The 21,574-nt window shown below is 33.2% G+C and overlaps 1 protein-coding gene across 2 annotated transcripts in view; it reads left to right on the forward strand.

Moving 5' to 3' along the window:
* The window catches only part of LOC118194487 (uncharacterized), a 131,855-nt gene that overhangs the window by 50,265 nt on the left and 60,016 nt on the right, over nt 1–21,574 (forward strand). Inside the window, exon 1 of one of the 2 annotated variants that reach the window (XM_035365632.2) lies at nt 18,459–18,817. The exons of the other annotated variant lie outside the window; for it this stretch is intronic. Coding sequence (XP_035221523.1) covers nt 18,812–18,817 — 6 coding nt within the window. The 5' untranslated portion in view covers nt 18,459–18,811. Of the gene's footprint in view, nt 1–18,458; nt 18,818–21,574 lie in introns of those variants that run through there. 2 annotated transcript variants of the gene reach the window in all.

Below are 21,574 nucleotides of genomic sequence, written 5' to 3' on the forward strand. Positions count from 1 at the left end.
AATGTACGTAAAATGATAATTCATTTTTAAGAAATGTATTGGGGGCCGCATAAAATTGCTTCTGTGGCCGTATGCGGCTCACAAGCCACTAGTTTGAAACCACTGACCTACAAAAACCTTCTATTTGTAGATACTGTGGCCACATGGCTGTTAGATGTGCGTGGATTGATATCTATTTTAACAAGAAGCAATTTCTGCCTTTTTTTTTTTTTTTTTTTTTTCCCTTGAGAATTGTTAACATCAACTTTGTGATGTTAAAAATTAAGGAGTAATTACTAACCTTGAAGCCCGGTGGCGCAATGGCTAACGCTTTGCGCAGCAGCACCCCAGGTCCAGGGTTCGATCCCCGGGCTGGGCAAGGTCGACTCAGCCTTTCATCCCTTAAGTGGGTCGATAAAATGAGTACCAAGTTCGCTTGGGGACTAAACACAAACGGTTTTGCGACAAACTGACCACTTGTCCAGGGCACATGCTAATAAACCCGGGGCCCACGGTCAAGAAAGCAGATGTAGGGGCACTGCAGGCTCCTGGCCCACTAGGGCTGTTACGCCACTGAGTTTTTATTTACTAACCTTATGAGACATTATATACGGTTTAGATTATTTTTTGTAACTTATTTGTATACACCGCGCCCCGGAAAGTCCTTAACCGGCTTTTATTTTTGCAACCTTTGGTCGTAGGCATATACTTCCAGCTATAAAAATGTTTTAAATAACGCAAATATTTATGATTTGGCGTTTCTAAATTTAAAGACATAATTTTTGTAGAGATTACGTAAACTAACTTTTTATTAGTTCCTCTGGTCCCTGTGTTTTAGGAAATTTTGTAGTCTGTATAATAAATGAAACACAAAATCTCCGACTCCTATGCGATACAAATTGAATTAATTTAAAAACTGGCGGTATTTGGCGTCACCTATAAATTTGCTTTTAGGGGTCAGTTAATAAATAAATTAGAATAATTCAAAGTTGATTTTTCCCCTTAAATACCATTCAGTGATATTCTTTTGGGAATTACTAGTGTCTTTATTTACAATTTTGATAATTTGGTATGCCGAAAGAATTTTCACGCAAGTAATTTATAAGTCTAAAAATATTTTCATGAAGTTTGATTAATTTAGAATCATAATCTGGTAATGTAAAAAAAATTAAACTACAAATAATTTTCTTTTTTAATTAATGCAAATAATATTACAAGTTGGTCGCATGCCCATACAGAAACCTGCCAATTTTTTCTAGAATGAGAATTCAATAAGATTCTGCAAATAAGATCTCCACTTCGAAAAAAAATTACGTTGAGAAATATTTGTCACTAGAATCTGCGTACAATTGATCGTCTGCTTTCTTAACATCAGAAATATTTTTCTAAACGATATATTACTTTTCTAAACGATATGTTATTTTTTAAACGATATGTTATGATTTATTTTTGTACAAATTCCCGATCTTAATATCAAATATCTCGATCAATTTTTGTTTTACGGGAATCAAATATTTCGTGTTTTACTTTGTACAACGAGTATAAAATTTCCCTAAATATAAGTAAGTATAGGGACCGAAGGAATGTGTAAAAAAGAGACTGTGTCATTTTTACAAAACTGATTTTTTTTTTTTTAATTTAAAAATGCCAAAACTTAAAATCTTTGTTCCATTTAAAACATTTTTGTAACTGGAAATAGTTGTTTACGAACATTGGGTGCGAAAATAAAGGCTGGTTAAGAACTTCTGTGGGTACAGTGCATATACGTGCATCCTGACATATGGCCAAGATATTGAAGAAGTATATTAAAAAAACACTTCCGGATATAAAGTACCAGGCGGATTTTGGTATTTTAATAAAGAAAATAATTGTTTCACATGGCAAGTTTGTGAAATTTGACGTTTCGACACAAAACCCTGGCCAGTTGGAGGATTTTAATCATTCATAATGATAAATGATGTGAATAAATTAAAATGATAAATAATTTGTTCCAATAATTTGAAACGTAAATTAAAAGCTATTGCGCTATCTTGAATTGTAGCAACCCACAAGACGGACAATTTGCCAGATCACGTAAATGTTTATTAAAATGTTTCGTTTTAATAAACGTTTGAATGTCAAAAGCTTACAAAATTTGAAAATTTCCTAAGTTGCGTGGACGGTCGATGCTGTGATAGCATTAGCATAACAAATGTTGGCTAATCTGTAGTGTGCCATTCTCGTGAGCTGTCCATCTATTACATTATTGGATTAGTTATTTTATACTCTTCATAGATAAATCACATCACCATCCACAGTAAAGAAAAATGTACTTTATGTTTCCGAAAAGATTTTCCAGTTATTATTGATCCCCCCCCCCACCAGTGACTGAATGCTTAAGACCACTGAACAGTTTTGAACCAGCTTTTTTTTAAACGGGCTGGCTGCATGGGTGTTGTTCGTAGTTTGCCTCATTAAACATAAATACGCGTCATTTTCCCTTCGAAAGTCTTCCACGAAGCATCTCTTCCCTTAGACAGATAACCTTGTGTGCTTCGCCAAATCCAAATAACGTAATTTGCTACAGCTTTTTCTAACACCAAAAGCTATTGATTAATTACATTAATAAAATAATACATAAAAAAACAACTCGGTTTATCATAAAATGCATTCATCATGCGAGCCTGTTTTCGTCCTGTACAAGGATTTTGACAGAAAGCATCTCCCTACTTTTCAGTTGTACTATATTACAGGAATAAAATTATTATGTCACAGGAATAAATAATACTATATTACAGGAACTGTAGTTGGTTGTGAAACAATGCGTTTTAGATTGCAATAAAATTCATGGAACAAAAAACATCTCAGAATTGGTAGCTGCGCTTTCTATACAACAATCCGAAGGGTAAGAATTCCAAGATTTTAAGACATAAAAAATGCTGGAAAATGACTTCGATGTGTAAGTATTATTGTAAGTAATATAATTATATAATACATAAGTGTAAATAATGTGTAAATAATTTTAGAACAAGCACAGGACTATTGAAGAAATCGGATGTTAGTTTAAAGTTAAGCATCTTATTCCTGACTGGTTTTAGGTATTAAAATTGCACTTTTCGAAGAGCAACCACAGTCTCCAAAAGACCTTCCCAGAGCCTCTAGGTGTAACAAATTCGTTATTTGCACTGGGTGTACTCAAATAAGCATCTGTCAAAACATGTGAAAGATTTAAGTACGCATTTTTATTGACAAGCCATTTGTTAGATATAATTTGTCCGAAGCACTTTGCAAAAGGTTATTTTAAAGCGGACATGCACTGTCACTGTCATTTTAGCATAATTGCTACCTCATACAAAAATTAACTTGACGATAAATTTTGTATTCAGGCGTTTCATTTTAGCTGCTTCTAAACAGGGGAGGAGCTTCCATTAGCGGTTTGCCTTTCAAAGCTACGTACTTTATTTTGAATTCTTAACACTTTGGGCGGGGAGGAAGAATTCTGTAAGTACTCATCTCAGCACAACATATTTTAATGCACTTTTTAGAGGGAGGTTAAAAGTTTGGTTATTTAAAGCAATGCTAAAAATTGCAGAATAATTAAAGAATATTTTAGATCAAATGTTTCAATAATGAACAGTTTTGGAGAAGCTGAAAGAGTTTGAATTTTGATCAACGATAGATTTCTTTTTTTCTGACATAAGATTCGTGATTTAACGTAATGTTCAGAAGTTTCTTAACTTTTGTGAGTTCAAAATGTAGTGTTTGTTCTAAGTACGTTCGTTTGTATATATCATTTTTATACATTACAGAAGGTTATTTATTGTATTTCAAGGCACTTAATACTTATAAAGCATAATCTTAAAGGCGGCTACCCTTCTTCTAATCACTTCGAGAGATCTTCAAAATAAATATATACTAATCTATATTATTAATAGTAGTTTTGTATGCATTTATAGTTTGATATTAGCTTTTAGTGTGAACTGTGAACTAATTTTAGCTCAATTCATAAAATTTGTCATTTTTAGCTCAATTTGATATCTTAGATATTGTTAATATAATAATGTTAAGCCATATATTCTTTATTTTTCCATCATTCATTGCATATTCCGGTACTTCCTATAGCGGCCCTAAATATTTAACCGCTAATCAATCGGAATGTAACATTCAGCGACGTATTAGAATGCGTGGCGAAATATCTCCGTTGATTAGCAATTCAGTTCTTGAGAACCGCTATAATAAGGAAATACTCATATTTCTTTACATGATGGAATTTTTTATTTACTGAGAAATGTTACTAAAAAACCTGGTCAGTGGTATTAAATGAAAAAAAAATATTTTATGATTTTACTGGTGAATTTTATGTCTCCTAAGTGCGAAATATCGGGTGGCCGAAAATAAACCGAGCCCAAGCAAGTGAAGTCTTCCATGTCCAATTCGGTTCATCTTAAGCCCACCCGAGGCAAACAGTATTTGTTTAATTGCATATTAGAATATTCAGACCTGTAAAGACAGCTAAAATGTGTTATCTCGGCTGTAGTGAAACAGTCTGTTATCGCTGCAACTACCAGTGTTGCGCAAGATAGATTTTGATTTGTGACCCCAATGTTACGTAAGATGGATTTTGATTGCTCCAAAAAATGCAATCAAACGGCGTGTAAGATCCATCATGTTCTTGCTCAAATTTTTTTCTACAGGCTTCGTGTAAGATTTATTATGCATCCTAACTTTTAATTAAAGGAAATCTGACTTACACATTGAAACCATAATAAAAGGGATAAGAAACAATTAGAAATGATAAAAATATAAAATAAATCGAATCTAAAATATTCGTAGATAAATAAGCGCAGATTAAATTCAAGTGCACAAGGGCGAAGTTCAAAGTAAAGTTTGAAACCTCTATTTTCCCAACTTTCTTCCCGGAATTTAAATATGTGCTTTTTCATTAATTCTTAATTTTCGTTTTTTTTTTTTTTTTTTTTTTTTTTGTGTGTGTTTTAAATTTAAATATATTTCAAAACATAATTGTAAATTTTTGCTGATTAAAATGGCTAAATTCTCATGAAACTAGTATATTTATTCCGTTGAGGGATTGATTTTCACTTTTTTCATATTAAACAACTGGTTTTGTTCTCTAACTTGTCAATTTCGCTTTAGCAATTAGAGTTCATTTCATTTCAACGACTTGACAGTGAAAAATGGTGGCAACTGAGTGGCAAGTGATCTAGATATGTTAAAATGTTTGCACTTTATGTCAAATAGGACCCATCTTTACCTATGATTTATCTACATTTAAAAACTTTCTAGAAAAATCATTAGTTAACTGTCATGTATTTTCTGTTCCCTTGATTTTATACATGCAAGCAATTTGCTTAGTTTGAAGACAATAAAATGGTAGCTCGTTACTAACCCTTTCTGCCTTCCTTGTACAAAGTGAAAAAAATATTGTAATAGCGAAAAATTTTGGGTTTCAGATTTCAATGGAAATATCCATTTTGACCGCTCCCAAATCTATTTTGACTATTTTTTTTTCGTCACGTCTCTACCAACGTACGTATGTTTCTCGCATATTTCAAAAACGATCGCGTAGTTTTGCACTTTCGTTTTTTAGTGCAATCGGTAGTACCAAAAGTAAACATATAGAGAGACAGAAAAGGTAAGAAATTTAGAACCTAATTAACAAAGACATAAAAAAATTAAAAAATTTTGATACTACAATATACATATATATATATATATATGCAATATATGTATATATACACACACATACCCATCCCCCTTACCCGACTTAAAAGGTCTTACTTGGCTTTTATTTTCGTAATCGTTGAATGGAGTCATATATTTCTAATTGCAGAAGTGTTTTAATTCAGGGAAATATTCATGTTTTGACAAGTTAAAAAAAATGAATTTTGGACAAATAAAGAAATGCGGTCTCCCAATTCCTATACTTATATTAGCGAAAGTTTTGTATTCGTTATGAAAAAATAAGAATACAAAAAGTTTGACTTCTGTAACAAAAATTGACTGGGATATTTAATTTAAAAAATTTGCAATTCTTGATGTCATTTTCATCTTGCCTTGAGAGATCGGTTAATTAAGTTAAAATAATTCGAAGAAATAAGCTTAAATGAAGTTCAAAAACAAATATGTAGAATTTAATAGGCTGTACAAGGAAGTCATGTTGTAGCCACATCAGAATTTTTATTATATATGTATTTATTAATTCTAAGTTTGCGCCAAATAAAAAGAGACTTTGGGAAAAAATCATAATATCTTCATTTTGTAACTATTGTCAACTCACATATATGAGAAGGAAAAATTTTAACCTGCTAGCAATAAGGCCTGTTTTCCAGAGAAACGCAGCGGTCTCTAAAAAGCATTTGTTGCTTATTTCTTTAATTTTCCCTGTAATTAGCCTTCTAAAACAGTAATTATAAAAAATATAATGGGGATAATGAATGCAGCTTGTGTAATTTGATAAAAATATTTAATGTTTATAATTAGACATCACATGATTTAAATGCATTTTTAAAAAATCAATCAAATTAAAAAGCAGAATGAATATTGTTGCGTTTTTGTATGGGTTCGTGGATTTGGAGTAATTAACGATGACATTTGATAAAGTAACAAAACACAATTTATTTAGCCAGTATTATTCAGGACAGTTCCAAAAACACGTTTACAGTCATCGAAAACTACGACAAGCACGCTGAAACAATCAGCGACACAGCCATCAGGCTATAACGGTGGAGACAGCTTCACGGCAAAACACCAGAGTACAGCTCCCGACTCCATTCAGTCGTTCTCGGAACTCTACGTTCTCTCGAGACTGTCCACGCTACGACTCGCGATGCACTCGACGATAAGCACTAGAGTACAGCTCCAGACCCGGTTCGATCGTTCTCGGAGCTCAACACACTCAAGATAATACTTGACGAGGCACTGACTCGCGATCAACTCGATAGACTGACGATCAACTCGCTGCTAGACTACGAGACACTCACTCAATCACTGCCTAGATACTGCGTGCAAGCAGGGTTTATATAGTTTTTGGGCTACCTTCGAGAACATTCTGGTCCAAATCTGTAAGAATTCGTTCTCCATCCGTGGGGAAGCTATTTTACCGCAGCTGGACATTTCGTAACAATATTCTTAGGAACAGCTTTTATTGTTTTAAAATTGCTTAATTTGTTAATCAATAACAGTGTAGAGTCATTAGTGTTTTTTTTTTTTTTTTTTTTTTTTTACAGGAGACATAAAAAATATTCAGTGCCCTCACCGGGACTGGAACCCTGAACTTCTCGAATACGTGTCGAGTTACACCACGAAAGCATGCAGAAAGGAGAGAGAAAATACCTTATAACAGACAGATTAAATTTGAAAGTTAAATATCTTACATTTAGCCGAATGGGGAATTGATAATAATTTTGAATAATTTCTTTTTTTAAATCATGTAGGATGCTGTCTTCTTTGTTAGCATACACTGTAACTAGGTCTACTTGAAAGTCTACGTTTGTGACTTCTTGCAAGTACTCGAAGATGAATACGACAAGGGAAGGATATAAAAGACCCTTTTATTGAATACAGTAGATCTCAGACAGCACGGACTTTAGTGCTTATACAGTAACCAAAGTAATGTAACAAACTAAATTCACAGTAAATAGTAGTGTAAGACTATACAATTCGATTTAACCTAGCAGATTGACTCCGAAACCTACACCGCGAGATACTAAATTCGGCGGTGCTGTCAATAGTGAAATGACTCTCTGTCTAACCTTTTCGCTACTTCAATTTAAATACTCTCTCGTTCACCCTAACTAATTTACATTCTGGCGAGGAAACGCGAGAAAAATCAGAAGGGACAGGAAAGGCTAACAAATTAAAATAACTATTAGAAAAAATAATATACCACTCAATATACCTCATAATATACCTTCCCTTAGTCATATTCACCTTAAAGATGGCCGTGGGGTGTTTTATATGACGAGCATCATATTTATCATAATCATAATTGCTGATACATTTACTGTTAAATAAGAGAATTTTTTCAAGGAATTTTTTTGGCTAGCTAATAGTTACTTCTAAGCTGCGCAACATTCATTTCTTCATCTATATTATTGTTACGAATATACCAAGATGCACTCTATATTTGCCCGAAGAACAATATATTGTGCAAGCTGTAATTGCTATCGATTAGTGCAGCTTGAGTACACCCAGCTAGGTAGGCAGGCAGGCATACCATAACATGGGACGCAAGATGGCTTTATAAATGGGTAAAGTTTGTTGATTAAAAGCGAAAATAGCTTACATTTTTCCGAATGGCAAGAGTTTAGGGCTCCTGAGGCCAAAATAATTATTTAGGGAAGTGGGGGCGTTATTCGACGTTAAATCGTTGAGCTTATTAATAAAAAATTCTTAAATTTGTACAAAAAATAAATAAATAAAAAGATTCGAAATTCAAAATTCGGGCTTCAAGATGCATATGTTCGGGAATACACGTGTTCCGAATTCCTCTACAAGCGGCTGTTTTTGCACAATGCGAGGAGCGTGCATACATACATCCAAATTCTTCATTATTTATTAATACAGATCATGAAATTCGTAAGCATTTTTAAGATGATAATTTAGCACTCTGAAGAACTGAAATGAAATCATTATAAACTTGTAATTAAATGTTTAGGTACAACAGAATAGCAATTGTAAGAAATTTCTTTCGAATGCTAGAATGTTTTCACACTGTAACAATGGCTAATAGAAACGGAAGTAAATCTTTGTACATATTTTTATTCTCTAAAAATGTAAAATAAAACGATTCTGTACTTAATGGGTAACTGTTACCCACAAACAAATACATTTTGGTCACATTTTCGATTTTAACCCTCTAAGTCATATTATAGACATAGTTTCAAATATTATTTTAAAAAGAAGGATGGCGAGAAATATCGATAACAAAATCAAACTTCCTTTTTATAACACTTTTTTTTAATCAATAACCGAAATGCAAACCAAAATATGAGAAATAAATTTTAAAATACAGTCTTCATAAATTTCGCTTAGTTAAACTTGAAAACACATATTCACATCATTGAAAAGTTATGTAAACAATTATTTTTGGCTCTACCATTCAAAGCGAAAATAATGAAAAGGGAAATTAAACACGATGAAGAATTTAGATTATCCATTCTACGTAAAGAATCGGTATCCGTGTTACAAATGTAAAACAAAGCGAATAAAAAACTCGCATTTTTATTAAATGCGGATTAAATTTTAAAAATAGTAATAATGTATATATTATTTTCTCCCTCTTCTCCTTTCCGCATGCATTCGTGGTGTAACGATATAGCACACTCGGCGTGTATTCGAGAAAGCCAGGTTCGAGTTCCGGTGAGAGCATTGCACATTTTTCACATCTTCTGCTTCAAAATAACCTAATGACTCTACATATTCTTTTCCTGCTGTACATTACACGTACGGTTACTGTATTGTTACTGTATCGTGTCTACAAAATAACGATTTATTTCCATTATCAAATGATGAAAGGTCTATATGTTTCTATGTTTCTCGCGTTATGGAATCATAGCGGCATCTGGAATCATCAGGTTTTGAAAACACATAGTCCTCTACTCGAACATGAGCACCTCAAAGCTCGAATTTTGAATTTCGAACTTGTTTTTTATTAATTTCATATTTTCTGTGAATTTAACCGTTTGCTGAAAAACTCAGGCATAGCTTTGCATTGCCATTCGGCAGAACGTAAGATATTTAAGCTTCCATCAGAAAACTCAGCAGTATAAAAGAATTGTGTTGCCACTCTTCAGAGCGCAGTTACATTTGTATTTCGAATTTAATCGTATTGTGGGAAAACGATGGCACCTAGAGCCATCAAATTTTGAACATACTTGGTCTTTTGAACACAAATAGTCCTCAACCCGAATATGTGCATCTCGAAGCCCGATTTTCGAATTTGCGTTTTATTTATTTCACATTTTAGGTGAATTAAAATGTTTCATTAAAAACTTAGCAATGTAAAAGTTTTGTGTTGCCACTCGGCAAAGCGTAAAACTATTTAAGTTTAAAATTTAATCAGAAAACTCAGCGGTATTAAAAATATCTCATCCGCAGACGTAAGAAAAGACGCATAGAGAAAGATCTCACGCTCTTTAAAGAAAATTGTCCGAGTCTGAGAGCAACTGCCGCTTTAACGGCACTCTCACCTAGAATACTCACATCGCCAACTCAGTTGGCAAAGCTTCTGAGATGACTTTCCAAGATCAAACCCCTTTTTGATAATTTCTCCGTACTGGACCTCGCAACGCAGAAAGTCTAAACCTCGCCTATCTGGACCGCGGCCACAAAAACAAATTTTAATAAGTTGCAGATTCAAAACATCTTTCTTGAACAAAATCACTGGAGGCCCTTGGTTCGCTATGAACGAAATTACTCATAGAGACCTAAAAATTGATTCCACAGTAGACTGAATGAAAATTTTTTCAACAAAGCCATAGATAAAGATTTCGTAGACTGCGCGGACAATTTCAAATACGAATTTGTTGATGTAGATTACAACCTCGGACTTTATACTATCCACCCCCTCAAAGATGACTCTTCTTCTTAATAAATTTTTCTCACGAAGACTTGACCTGTAAAATCATAAAATGTTCCATTGTAGTTTCATGATTTTCGCTGATGGATGAATTTCTTCAACTGTGCATTCGTAAGTTAACTAATTTACGGATGGACAATTTATGTCCTTTATGCTTAATACTAATTTGTATCCATCCGTAATTAGTCATCATCTGACAACCGTTCACTTTCCTAATTGATCGCGGAACATTTTTAGCTCTCTCTGAAGTCCGAAATATAATACGTATACCACATGTTTGCCGATTTCTAGCTGCTTGAAAAATTTCAGTTTTCTGTAAGAAAAAATTCTACTCCACAGTGGCAGGACTCCATTTTATTCACAAGACCTGGGTCTCATTTTATTAAATTTTTTTTCCTGAATTTCTCCATCTTTGGATCTTCAGTTGGCATTTCCTACTCCGACTTCGTTAAGGGACTAGCAACAGGACTTAAAATTATGCACTGAAACTACATAACAACAAAGTATCCGCAAAACACAATATATATATATATATATATATTCGAATTTAATCAACAAACTCAGCAAAATTCTCTGTCTGAATTAAAATATTTTTATCTCTCACGTGGCTGTGTATTGTCGTTCAGAGCGTAAGATATTTAATTTTTATTTAAAATTTATTCTGTTTTTAATTAGCATAATAAACGATTTCAAAGCAATAAACGCAGATTCATTTAAATTATTATTCATTACTAGGTGGATCCGTGAAATTATATTAGTTGGATTCAGTAAAATCATTATATATTTTTCATTTTCTTATAATAACTATTTTCAAGGGTTGGCTACGCAAGTTGCTAGTCTGCATCATATAACATAACTTTTTGCTGTTGAAAAGTATCCAAAATATCACAGCTTTGAACGAACATTCTTCAATGAAGGTAGAATAATGCCAGTTGGGAGAGAGTGCGCCTCTTGCCTCAAATGGACAAAAGTTTGGCATAAAATCAATATGTAATAAATTAAATATTAATGTGAAAATTATAAAAAAATCAAGGAGAGTGGTGCTATTCTGAGATTTGAGTCATACGTTAAAGTATGTTGGCGTGGCTCATTAAGTTCTTGAAAAGTTTGTATCGTGACGAACAAGGATATTTCTAAGTTTAACAATACTGTTTTGCTGCATCTTAAATAAAGGATGGTGATTAATTTTTCCTTTTCATTTTTCATACCCACTTTTTAATTGTTCATTTGGAAATCTGTTTTCATTCAGTTCTTCCAAATGTGTATAATTTTGTCTTCTGATCACCCGTACGTTGTTGACCCTGGACAGAGGCTTCGGATAATTTCTTCTTGTGGATAAGACTTGAAAAATTGATATTAGTGTGGTGCTATGAGTGACGTCAGCACTTTAACTAATAATCTGACTGAATGCATATTCACAGACTGTGCATTTAAGAGTAGAAAGGCTGAGGCTTCCTTTTACTATCTAAAGATTCTTCTTTAGTTTTAGTCACTTTGTAGAGTTTAGTAGATTCACTTTTGTGTGAAAACTGGAGTAATAGTAACTAGACAAGAGAAGGGTTAAAAGTACCCTTTATTAACTCTTTAAAATTTACAATGCATCAACTCGACGCTAATAAACTACGCCTCTGCTTGGGTGGTAACTGAAATCAGATAACGAAACTAAAAGTTTGAAGATATGAACAAGTGCTAGAACTAAATTAAAGGACTCAGCTAGATCCTGTTTCTTAAACCCCCTTCGAAACTAGTGGCAGCAAATAAATACAATTAAGCCACGTGAACCAACGATAAGCAAACATTTAAACAGCAGAGGTGGCAGCTGTAGCCCAATTCTCCTTTTTCTTACCGAAACTCGGTTTTTAAACTCTTTCTGCAAAGTAGAATTGGCATTCCTTCAGGCGCGCTACCAAAATTAAATATTTTGGCACTGACAATTAGGGGCATGAAGGCTTATAAGAAAGAATAGCAACTTAAATAAAATTGGCTATTTAAAATAAATATAAATCCCTACAACTTGACATTGGTTGGGTGGTCTAATGTTAGCACGCCAACTGTAAGCTACCTAGACGTTCCCTTTACGAAGTCTCTTCATTCAAAAAGCTCCGATTTAGACACTTCTTCAAAACTATTTTATTATAGCTGATAATTTAAAATCATGAAGTAGTGATTACAGTAAGTAAATATAAACATTAGTCTCTTGGCAATAATTTAAAGAAATCCCACAGATAACATTGGGGAACAGCAATTTCGTTGTCTGAGATCTGTCACTTGTTTTTGACTAATTTTTGGCCTTTGAATCCAAAAATAACCTGTTTTTGTGTATCACGGCAACTTTTTAAGCTGCAAGATAACCTCCGTTTGTCTTAAAGTCATACAAAATATAAAGGAAAGTAAAGAGGAAACTTACCAAATAAGAATTAAAATAAATAAGTTCATAAAGAATAACTTTATTCATACAAAGGCTATATATAGCTACTGCAAGTTAAATTTTGTTCATACAAATACGTAAGCATTTTTACATTTTCGCTTATGGATTTTTCTACAGTGTTTAATCTGTAGACACTCTCGTTTGATGCTCCAACAATAGTCAGCCATCACATGTACATCACATATACCTTGATACCGTGCCTCCATGACTTCTGAATTTTGGTGGAATCTCACACCTTGCTTATCACTGACTGCACCAAGATATTTTGTGAAGTTGTAGAGACATTAGGTATTTTTTTAGAAGCAGGAGAAGCCAAAAATGAGGAACGCCTTCGCCGGGAATCGAATCACGGACCTTTAGAATACGTGCCGAGTGTGCAGTCCACTACACCACGAAGGCACGCTAAGAAGGCGAGAGATATACCTAATATACTCCCCTTTTAAAGGGCGACCTGGGGTTTAGAGGACCCAATCGCGAAATCCTGAGTGTGGAGAATCATCATCCACTAGCCTTTTAGTTCGGGCGCCACTATAGAGACATTAGGTATTTTTTTTTGAAGCAGGAGACTTGAAAAATGAGCAACAATGATTCCTGGTTCGATTCCTCGCCAGGAATCGAACCTCGCCAGGATTCCTCGCCAGGAATCGAACCACGGACCTCTGGAATACGCGCCCAGTGTGCTGACCACTACACTACGAAGGTATGCTAAGAAGGCGGGAGAAATACCATATAAAGTTATCAAGATGACTATGTAAAAAATGCAATTTGATGCTCATGTTGCAACCAACCATTTTGAAGCTCTCCAAAAGTTGCTGTACAATTTCGCTGTAATTCTGTGCTCGTGTACTTCCAAGAACGTCTTTGACAGTGTTTTTGAATGCCAACCAAGCATTCTTTTTAAGTTCTGTCATTTTTCCAATGAAATGTTTATTTTTAAGGAGCTGCCGAATCTGTGGACAATAAAACACACCTTTATCTTTCGAAACGACAGGCTAGGAAATGCCAAAATGAGATACTTGGAATATTCTTCTTCGATTGACAAAGCTTTAACAAATTGCTTCATGAGACCCAGTTTTATATGAGGTGGAAATATAATGTTCTTTCTGTCGACAAGTGGCTTATGTAGAATGTTTGGATCACCAGGTTTCAGGTCAGATCTTGGCGGTCAATTCGACGGCATCCAATGCTTCTCACGAGCTTTGCTGTCCCACATACACATAAAACAGGGATACTTGGTACATCCGCGTTGCTGGACAAGGAGAAAGCAGACCATTTTAAGGTCAGCAGAGATGATCAATTGGTGCATGTGATATTGCAAAAAATCAATGACTCTCTTTATGTCTTCATATTCCTCCCTCAAAGTGAATGACCTAATGGGACTGCTTGACAAAGAATGTTTTTGAAAGAAATCACATTACCTGCCGGAAATTTAATGTGGTGTTATTTTGTTAAAAGGCATTCATTCTATTACTATCAACCTAAGCTTGTTAACAGCCAATTCATAAGAATGTTACTTTTTAACTTTTTAATCTGATTGATTTAAATAAAAATGTATTTATTTTACAATACAGATAATGAAAAACATTTAATATTTTTATAAAATAATGTTATATATTTTTAAACTTACAAATAAAGATATATAACGTTCTCATATTAGTTCTCAATGTGTATTCATCTAGTTTCTTATAAAATGTTTCACTGTTCCACCTGAGCCATCAGTATGGTTAATATTTACTGACAAACCGTACTAAACTTTACAAGGACCTTTTAGGCGACCGTTAAAATTTTAACCCTTTCAGACTTTTTTATTTTTATTTATTTCTTGTATTGAACTAGTTATAATATTTTTTTCCTCAAAAAAATACAGAAGTGACCGGTGGTGCTTCATGAATGAACACATTGCCTCTTGCACTTCTTAGTTAGGGTTTAGCTTGCATAAATTCGGCCTAATATTTTTGGGGCTAAATCGTATATTGTTTATTAAGAAAGTTGTTGAAGATATTTATAAAGCCATTTAGAGAAAGAAATTGATTTTATAAATCTCATTTCCTTAAATTTTCTCTAATGTTGACTTGTAATCTTTGCTTACACGCGTGTTCTTTCTTCAGTGTTTTCACCTTTATTTCTAATAAGAAAAAGTTTAAACTTCAAGATGGGGAGATACAAAAAGTAAATTCATTCGCTGGCCTTGTTTTGGGATACCGACGTGTAGACGACACTCAGTTGCACCGAAAACCTACGATTTTTTCTGATGGTAAAAGTTCAGCTGAACAATCGTGATCATTATTCATGTAAAAGGAAACGACTGAGAAAAACTTTCCTGTTAAACAAAACACCTTCATTCTGAGTCACGAGAAAGGTTTGTTGGAGGAATAGATTTGGGGGATCGATGCTACAAAATTATACCCCAAAAGGAAGTTACTCATATGCGAGATATTCAATTTTGCACAAACATGTCTTGATGAATATTTTATTTACTCGAAACTGGGAACGAATCATAATAAAGTGCTGATTAGAATTTTAGTCATGTAGATACAACGAAGGATAAGTTATACGAATTTTATTTGCTTATTGAAATGCAATATGACAGAATTTTAATACAAATTTAAAAAAATTCACTATATTAAAAAAATGAACTGTTGTTGTGAAAATTATAATGAAATAACATAGAGAAAGATTTAACTATGTTATTTCATTATAATTTTAAGCCAATTTTCACATCTTATTGAATTTAATTTATCTCTATTGTTATGAAAAACCTGTTTGTATGTATATATTTATTTTCATCGCATTGTTGAAAAACGGCCGCAGAGCCACCAAATTTTGAACACCCATGGCCTTCCACCCGAACATATGCACCTTGAAGCTCGACCTTGTGTACCTCAAATTTTGTTTATTCCATTTTTTTGTGCTGGTTTAATGAACTTTTGTTAAGAAACTGTACTATATATACTGTAATATATATACTGTAATATATATTCTGTAACTGTAAATATATACTATACATAAATCAAATCCTGCATATGCTGCTGTTCATGACTGTTTTTCTGCTATTCCTATTAAAAGCAATTTTTCAACTTACTGTAACGTCTCCGATCTTCTCAACGTTAACCTATTTAATAGCGCTTTTCTTTTTTACAATCGTGGACAACATCGTACTCGGCATAAGGTATGCAATTGGCCCAAGTCTGGACAAACATGCCATTTTCATACTCTTCATCAATCTCTTTTTTCCATCTCCAGGGGGATTTTAACTATTTTCTTTGCTGAGAAACTCTACTTGTTAACTTACTAAAATTCATCGTTAATGTGTGTGTGTGTGTGTGTGTGTGTGTGATTATGGCAAAGCCTCGAGGGCTATCTGCCTAAGGGGAGGGATGCCTTCGTGGAGGACTTTCTAGGGGAAACTGGCTCGTACACGTTACACATGGGGAAAACCACGAAAACGCCCATGCAGCCAGCCCGTTCGCGGGATTCGAACCTCGGATCGAACTACCAGTGTTCAGCGACTTTACCGCTCGGCCGCTGGTGGGCTCATTGTTAATGAATTTGAAAAAAGAATACACGCGAAGAAACACAAAATCACTTGAAAGTCTAGATTTATAGCGCGGTATGTTTACTGAATAGTAGCAACAGGCGTATTGGGCAGTCTTCTTCTTTTTTTTTTTTTTTTTTTTTTTTTTTTTTTTTTTTTTTAACATTGCCTCGAATGAGGTAAACAAGTAAAGTGCGCGCAGTTATGACACATCGAACTCGAATCGTATTCCAAACAAATGGTCGTATACCAAACAAAAAATTTTACAGTCAAACAGGACGTCAAAGCAGGCGTATAGCGAAGTACTACGGTACATAAATTCAAATTCATAATTATTAAGCGTACTGTCAAAAAAATTTCGTTATTAGTCCAAAGGGACAATTTGCCCAGAAGGATTATTTTTTTGCTTTGGCATTTTGCGTCGATTCACGATAAGCGTTGTTTCACTTTTCAAATTGTTGCCACCAAATATTATCGCCCTGTGTTATAGTTAAAGAAATTAAAGGATGAAGAATCTGCATGAATGTATGTATGTTTCTCGTATTGTGATAAAACAACGGTACTTACAGCCATCAAAATTTGAATAACGTAATCTTCCATAGAATAGAATATGGGCACGTAGAAGCCCTAATTTGAATTTGAAATTTGTTTTATTATCGATTTCATATTTTGTAATACTTCAACGAATTTTTGATTAACAAACTAAACGATTTCAAAGCGAGCAATGGCACCACTGCACGCGGGAAAAAATTATCTCCAGCGCGCGAGACTTTGAATCGGAAATTCTAAAGATATGCTCATTTTAAAATTATTTTGCGATATTGCTGTTGAACTGAATTTTATGGTTTGAGTACGTAGAACATGGTTTATTTAATAAATAAAGGTAACACACAAAAATGTTAAAAAAACGCCCCTTTGGAAGTAATTTAAAATCTGAAACGTATCAGATATTTTTTTAAATTATGTTTTGCTTTATTATTAGTCCAAAGGGACTTGAGTCCCGAAGGACTATTACTTTCATTTTGGCATTTTGCGTCGGACGGATAAATGTCGGTTCACTTTTCAAACTGTTGCCACAAAATGTTAGAGTCCTGCATTATATTTGAAGAAATTAAATAATGAAAAATCTGTATAAATGTATGTATATTTCTCGTATTGTGATAAAACAACGGTACATAGAGTCATCGAATTTTGAATAACGTAATCCTCCAACGAATATGAGCATGTGGAAGACCAAATTTGAAATTTGAAATTTGTTTTATGATCGATTTCCTATTTTTTAAAACTTTGACGAATTTTTGATTAACAAACTCAAGGATTTCAAAGCGAGCAATGGCAACGTTGTGCAGAAAAAACATTTTTATCTCCAGCGCGTGAGTCTCTGTATCGGAAATTCTAAAGATATGCTCGTTTTAAAACTATTTTGCGATATTGCTGTTGCACTGGATCTTATGGTTTAAGTGCGAGGAACATGATATTTAATAAAGAAAGGTAACACACAAAATGTTAAAAAACGCCCCTTTGGACGTAATTTAAATTCTGAAACATTTCAGATTTTGTTTTTTTATTATTTTTATTCCTTTTATTTTTCACGATCAGTTTAATGTAAACAAAACAAAATAAAAGTTCATATTAAGGTTAAAAAAAAGCTGTTACCTAACTTAACATAAACTTTATTTTACAGTTAGTATTTCAGTTTGCAAAGGTCAAAGTTTAATTTTTGTCATAATTATGCAATATAATTAGTTAAAAGGGAAGAAGGAAATAGAAAGTTCACAATTCGTTCTTAGAAGGAGGTAGCGCATTATTGCTAAGGAAATATCTTAAACCCAAGGTTGAAAACTGTTGCAAACTTAGCAGGCGGACCTCCGTCACGAACTCCCTGCGCAACCTGTGACCCAACTTTCTCGGACAGATTGTTGACCCTTACCAGAAAACTCTCACATGGTCCTTGATACCTTTTCGTATAATCTAATGATTTAGGGATTGATTCACTGCTTCTGCATCAAAACTCCTTTCCCCCCGCATTAATTTGAACGACCCACTTTCAGGGGCAGCTGTGAAGCAAAGAAGAAAGTAGATACGCTAACCGGAGTCGTGACCTCGGCATTGATGATTCTTCGGCTTTGGTGCCTTTTTGTTTTGTTTGTATGTGGTGTTGTGGCTTTGTTTTCTTTTCTATTTCAATGTTAGGATCCTCTCTGGCCTCGTTGTTATAAAAAGCTGTTGATCTTCCAACTGTCAGTCATTTGCTGTAACTTGTTCAGGAGAAAGATTCAGGATCTTCATCATGAACGTAAGTTGGCAAACTTAATGTTGTAAAAATCTGTGATTCTGTTTTAGTGGTAATAGAAGTTAAAAGGAATGGTTTATTAGTTTCCTTACTGTCTCTTTTTCAATATTTTTAAATCTAGGTTTACTTATTTTTAATTTTTCAAAAACTAGTAGAGAATAATTGCAACTGTTTTATGGTTTTATTAAATCTTTTTTAATTCTGTATGCAAGGCTTTCTTTGTGAAATTTAAGAACACCCTATGGAAATTCGTCCAAATGATGACCAAAAATAAATAAAAATGACAATAAACTAAAAAAAAAAAAAAAAAAAAATAGGAAGAATTAAAATTAAATAAAATGCAACAATAAAAAAAGCAGAAAATCTGAAAGGAATCAAATTTTAACAACACACCAGAGGTTTTTTTTTAAGGTTCTTTATGCTCTCGCTGAGCGCGCAGTTCATCAGTCTGCTGTCGGGCTCACTCCTGCTAATACACTGTTTTTTCCTTTTAACTTGAGTATGAAGCATCGCTTTCTTCGCACTTACGCCACTTAAAATTCATCAATAAAATCGCAAAATTTTTAAAAGCAGTAAATTTTTAGAATTCTCGATACGATGATACGAAAAAAATAAATAAATAAATAAATAAATATATATATATATATATATATATATATATATATATAAATAATTTATTTCCTAAACAGTATTGATTAATTGATTATATTATCTCCTAAGTTTAATTAAAGTAGAATTATTTTAAAAGTGTGCATCCATACTGGTAAGTTATATTTTGAAAGATGTTTTGAAGTAATTTGAAAGCAAAATGTTAATAATGTTTTAACGGGGACTGGAATTAAATCATCACGAAGAATAATATTACAATTGTAAAAGTAAAAATTAAAACATGTAATTATTATATATATATATATATATATAAATGTTGTACCACCTCTTTTATATTTTTTTCAGTCTCTTTTTAGTTTATCATGTCAGTGTTAAATTTGCTTAAGCAGGTGACTTACTCCAGTTTTTTTGTTCTTTTTATTATTAACTTTTTTTTTTTTTTTTTAACTTTATTTATCAAACATCACTTTCTTTGCACATACACCCCACAAATTTCGATAGCACAAAATTTTTAAAGCAAGCATATTTTTAGAATTCCGATAGAGTATTAAGGGTTACCATACATTTTTTTTAAAATTCGCTATATTATTTCTTTAAAAATAATACATGGCGATTACATTTGGCGGCAACATTTTTTTTTTGTTTCTTTTATTTGTGTTACCACCCATTTTTATTTATTTATTTATTTATTATTTTTTTTGTATTCAGTGTATTATAGTTTTCAAAATTTGTGCCCTTTCATCATAGCTAGATGATCATTCTTTTCCCATCCTTTCCATAACTCGGAAAATACATTTAGATTTGTTTAATTTAAATTATTTTCTGTATGTGTTTTATAAATTAAACGCAAAAAGTATAGAATATGTTGGTGAATGCCAAAATTCGAATAAAAGCAATTTCTTTTTATATTAAAAGACTAAAATTAAGTACAGGTAAATAAAAGCCTCACCAGATTCCCTTCCTAAAATTATTCAATCTGGTTGAGAATCCCTGTTTTATTGCCATCACTTTGCATTTCCATTGCAGTATATTTCTATGATTTTGCTACCGTTATACATTGTCATCCTTATGACTTCTGCATTATTAAATAATAAAGAATCTGTTCGTATATATGTATTGTACGTTGTATGTATGTATGTTCCTTACCCTGTGGCAAAAAGGCAGCACACACAGCCATCAACTATCGAACATACCCAGTTCTCCACTCGAAATATGCACCTCGAAGTCGGAATTTCGAATTGACTTTTTATTTATTTCATATTTAGTCAAATTTTGATTAACACATTTGACGATTTAAAAGCAGTGTGTTACTATTCGGTGACCCATAAGTTATATATGTTCCAAATTTAATCAGAAAACTCAACTTTTAAAAAAGACCATGTTACCACTTGGTAAAGCGTGAAACATTTGTCTTTCAAATTTAATAATAATAAAAAATAATAATAAATAAATTCAGCAATTTAAAAGAAATGTGTTGCCACTGTCCGTTGTCATATATTTTTACCTTCCATCCTCCAGTTTGCTGTCATTCGGCGAAGATATTTATTTATTTATTTATTTTCAAATTTAATCTATCTGTTAGAGAGCGGATGGAGGTTTGCCTAACTGGCGCAGGCAATTTGAATAGCAGCAAGACCTTTTCTAGGTCACTCGTCTTTCGATGTGGCGCGAAGGTGCTGGAACCCTTATGAAGTTCGACATCATGAAGAAAGCAGACGTCATCAAGGCTACGGCAAAAAACCATATGAAGATCTTAATTTTGGTGAACAGTCGGTGTGGGCATGTTCATAACCTTTAAAGGTGTGGTTAGGTATGGGCATTTTCATAACATTTTATGAAATTATTCGGGTGACATAAAAATATCTTGCTTTTATGCAATGAGTAAAGGCAGTTTACCTTTCAATTTGTTTAGAGTGCCATCAGAGCTTAAACTGCGCCATAAGAGGCCTCTGACCCTTCTTTTATGTAACTGAACCGCAGTTTCAGCAGAAAATTTGTTTGATCTCGAAAATTTTATTTTAATAATAAAATTAAAAATTTATTCTAACTTCTGAATGCATATCTCTTTTTCTTTGGGGAACAAGCCTTTGGACGGAAATTGAGACTTTTAAGGAACGGAAAACCACTACCCACATCTGAAAGGCTTAAAGG

The sequence above is a fragment of the Stegodyphus dumicola genome, chromosome 6 (assembly GCF_044657685.1).
Source record: "Stegodyphus dumicola isolate Sdum_Otavi_A_Nest chromosome 6, ASM4465768v1".
NCBI lineage: Eukaryota > Metazoa > Arthropoda > Arachnida > Araneae > Eresidae > Stegodyphus > Stegodyphus dumicola.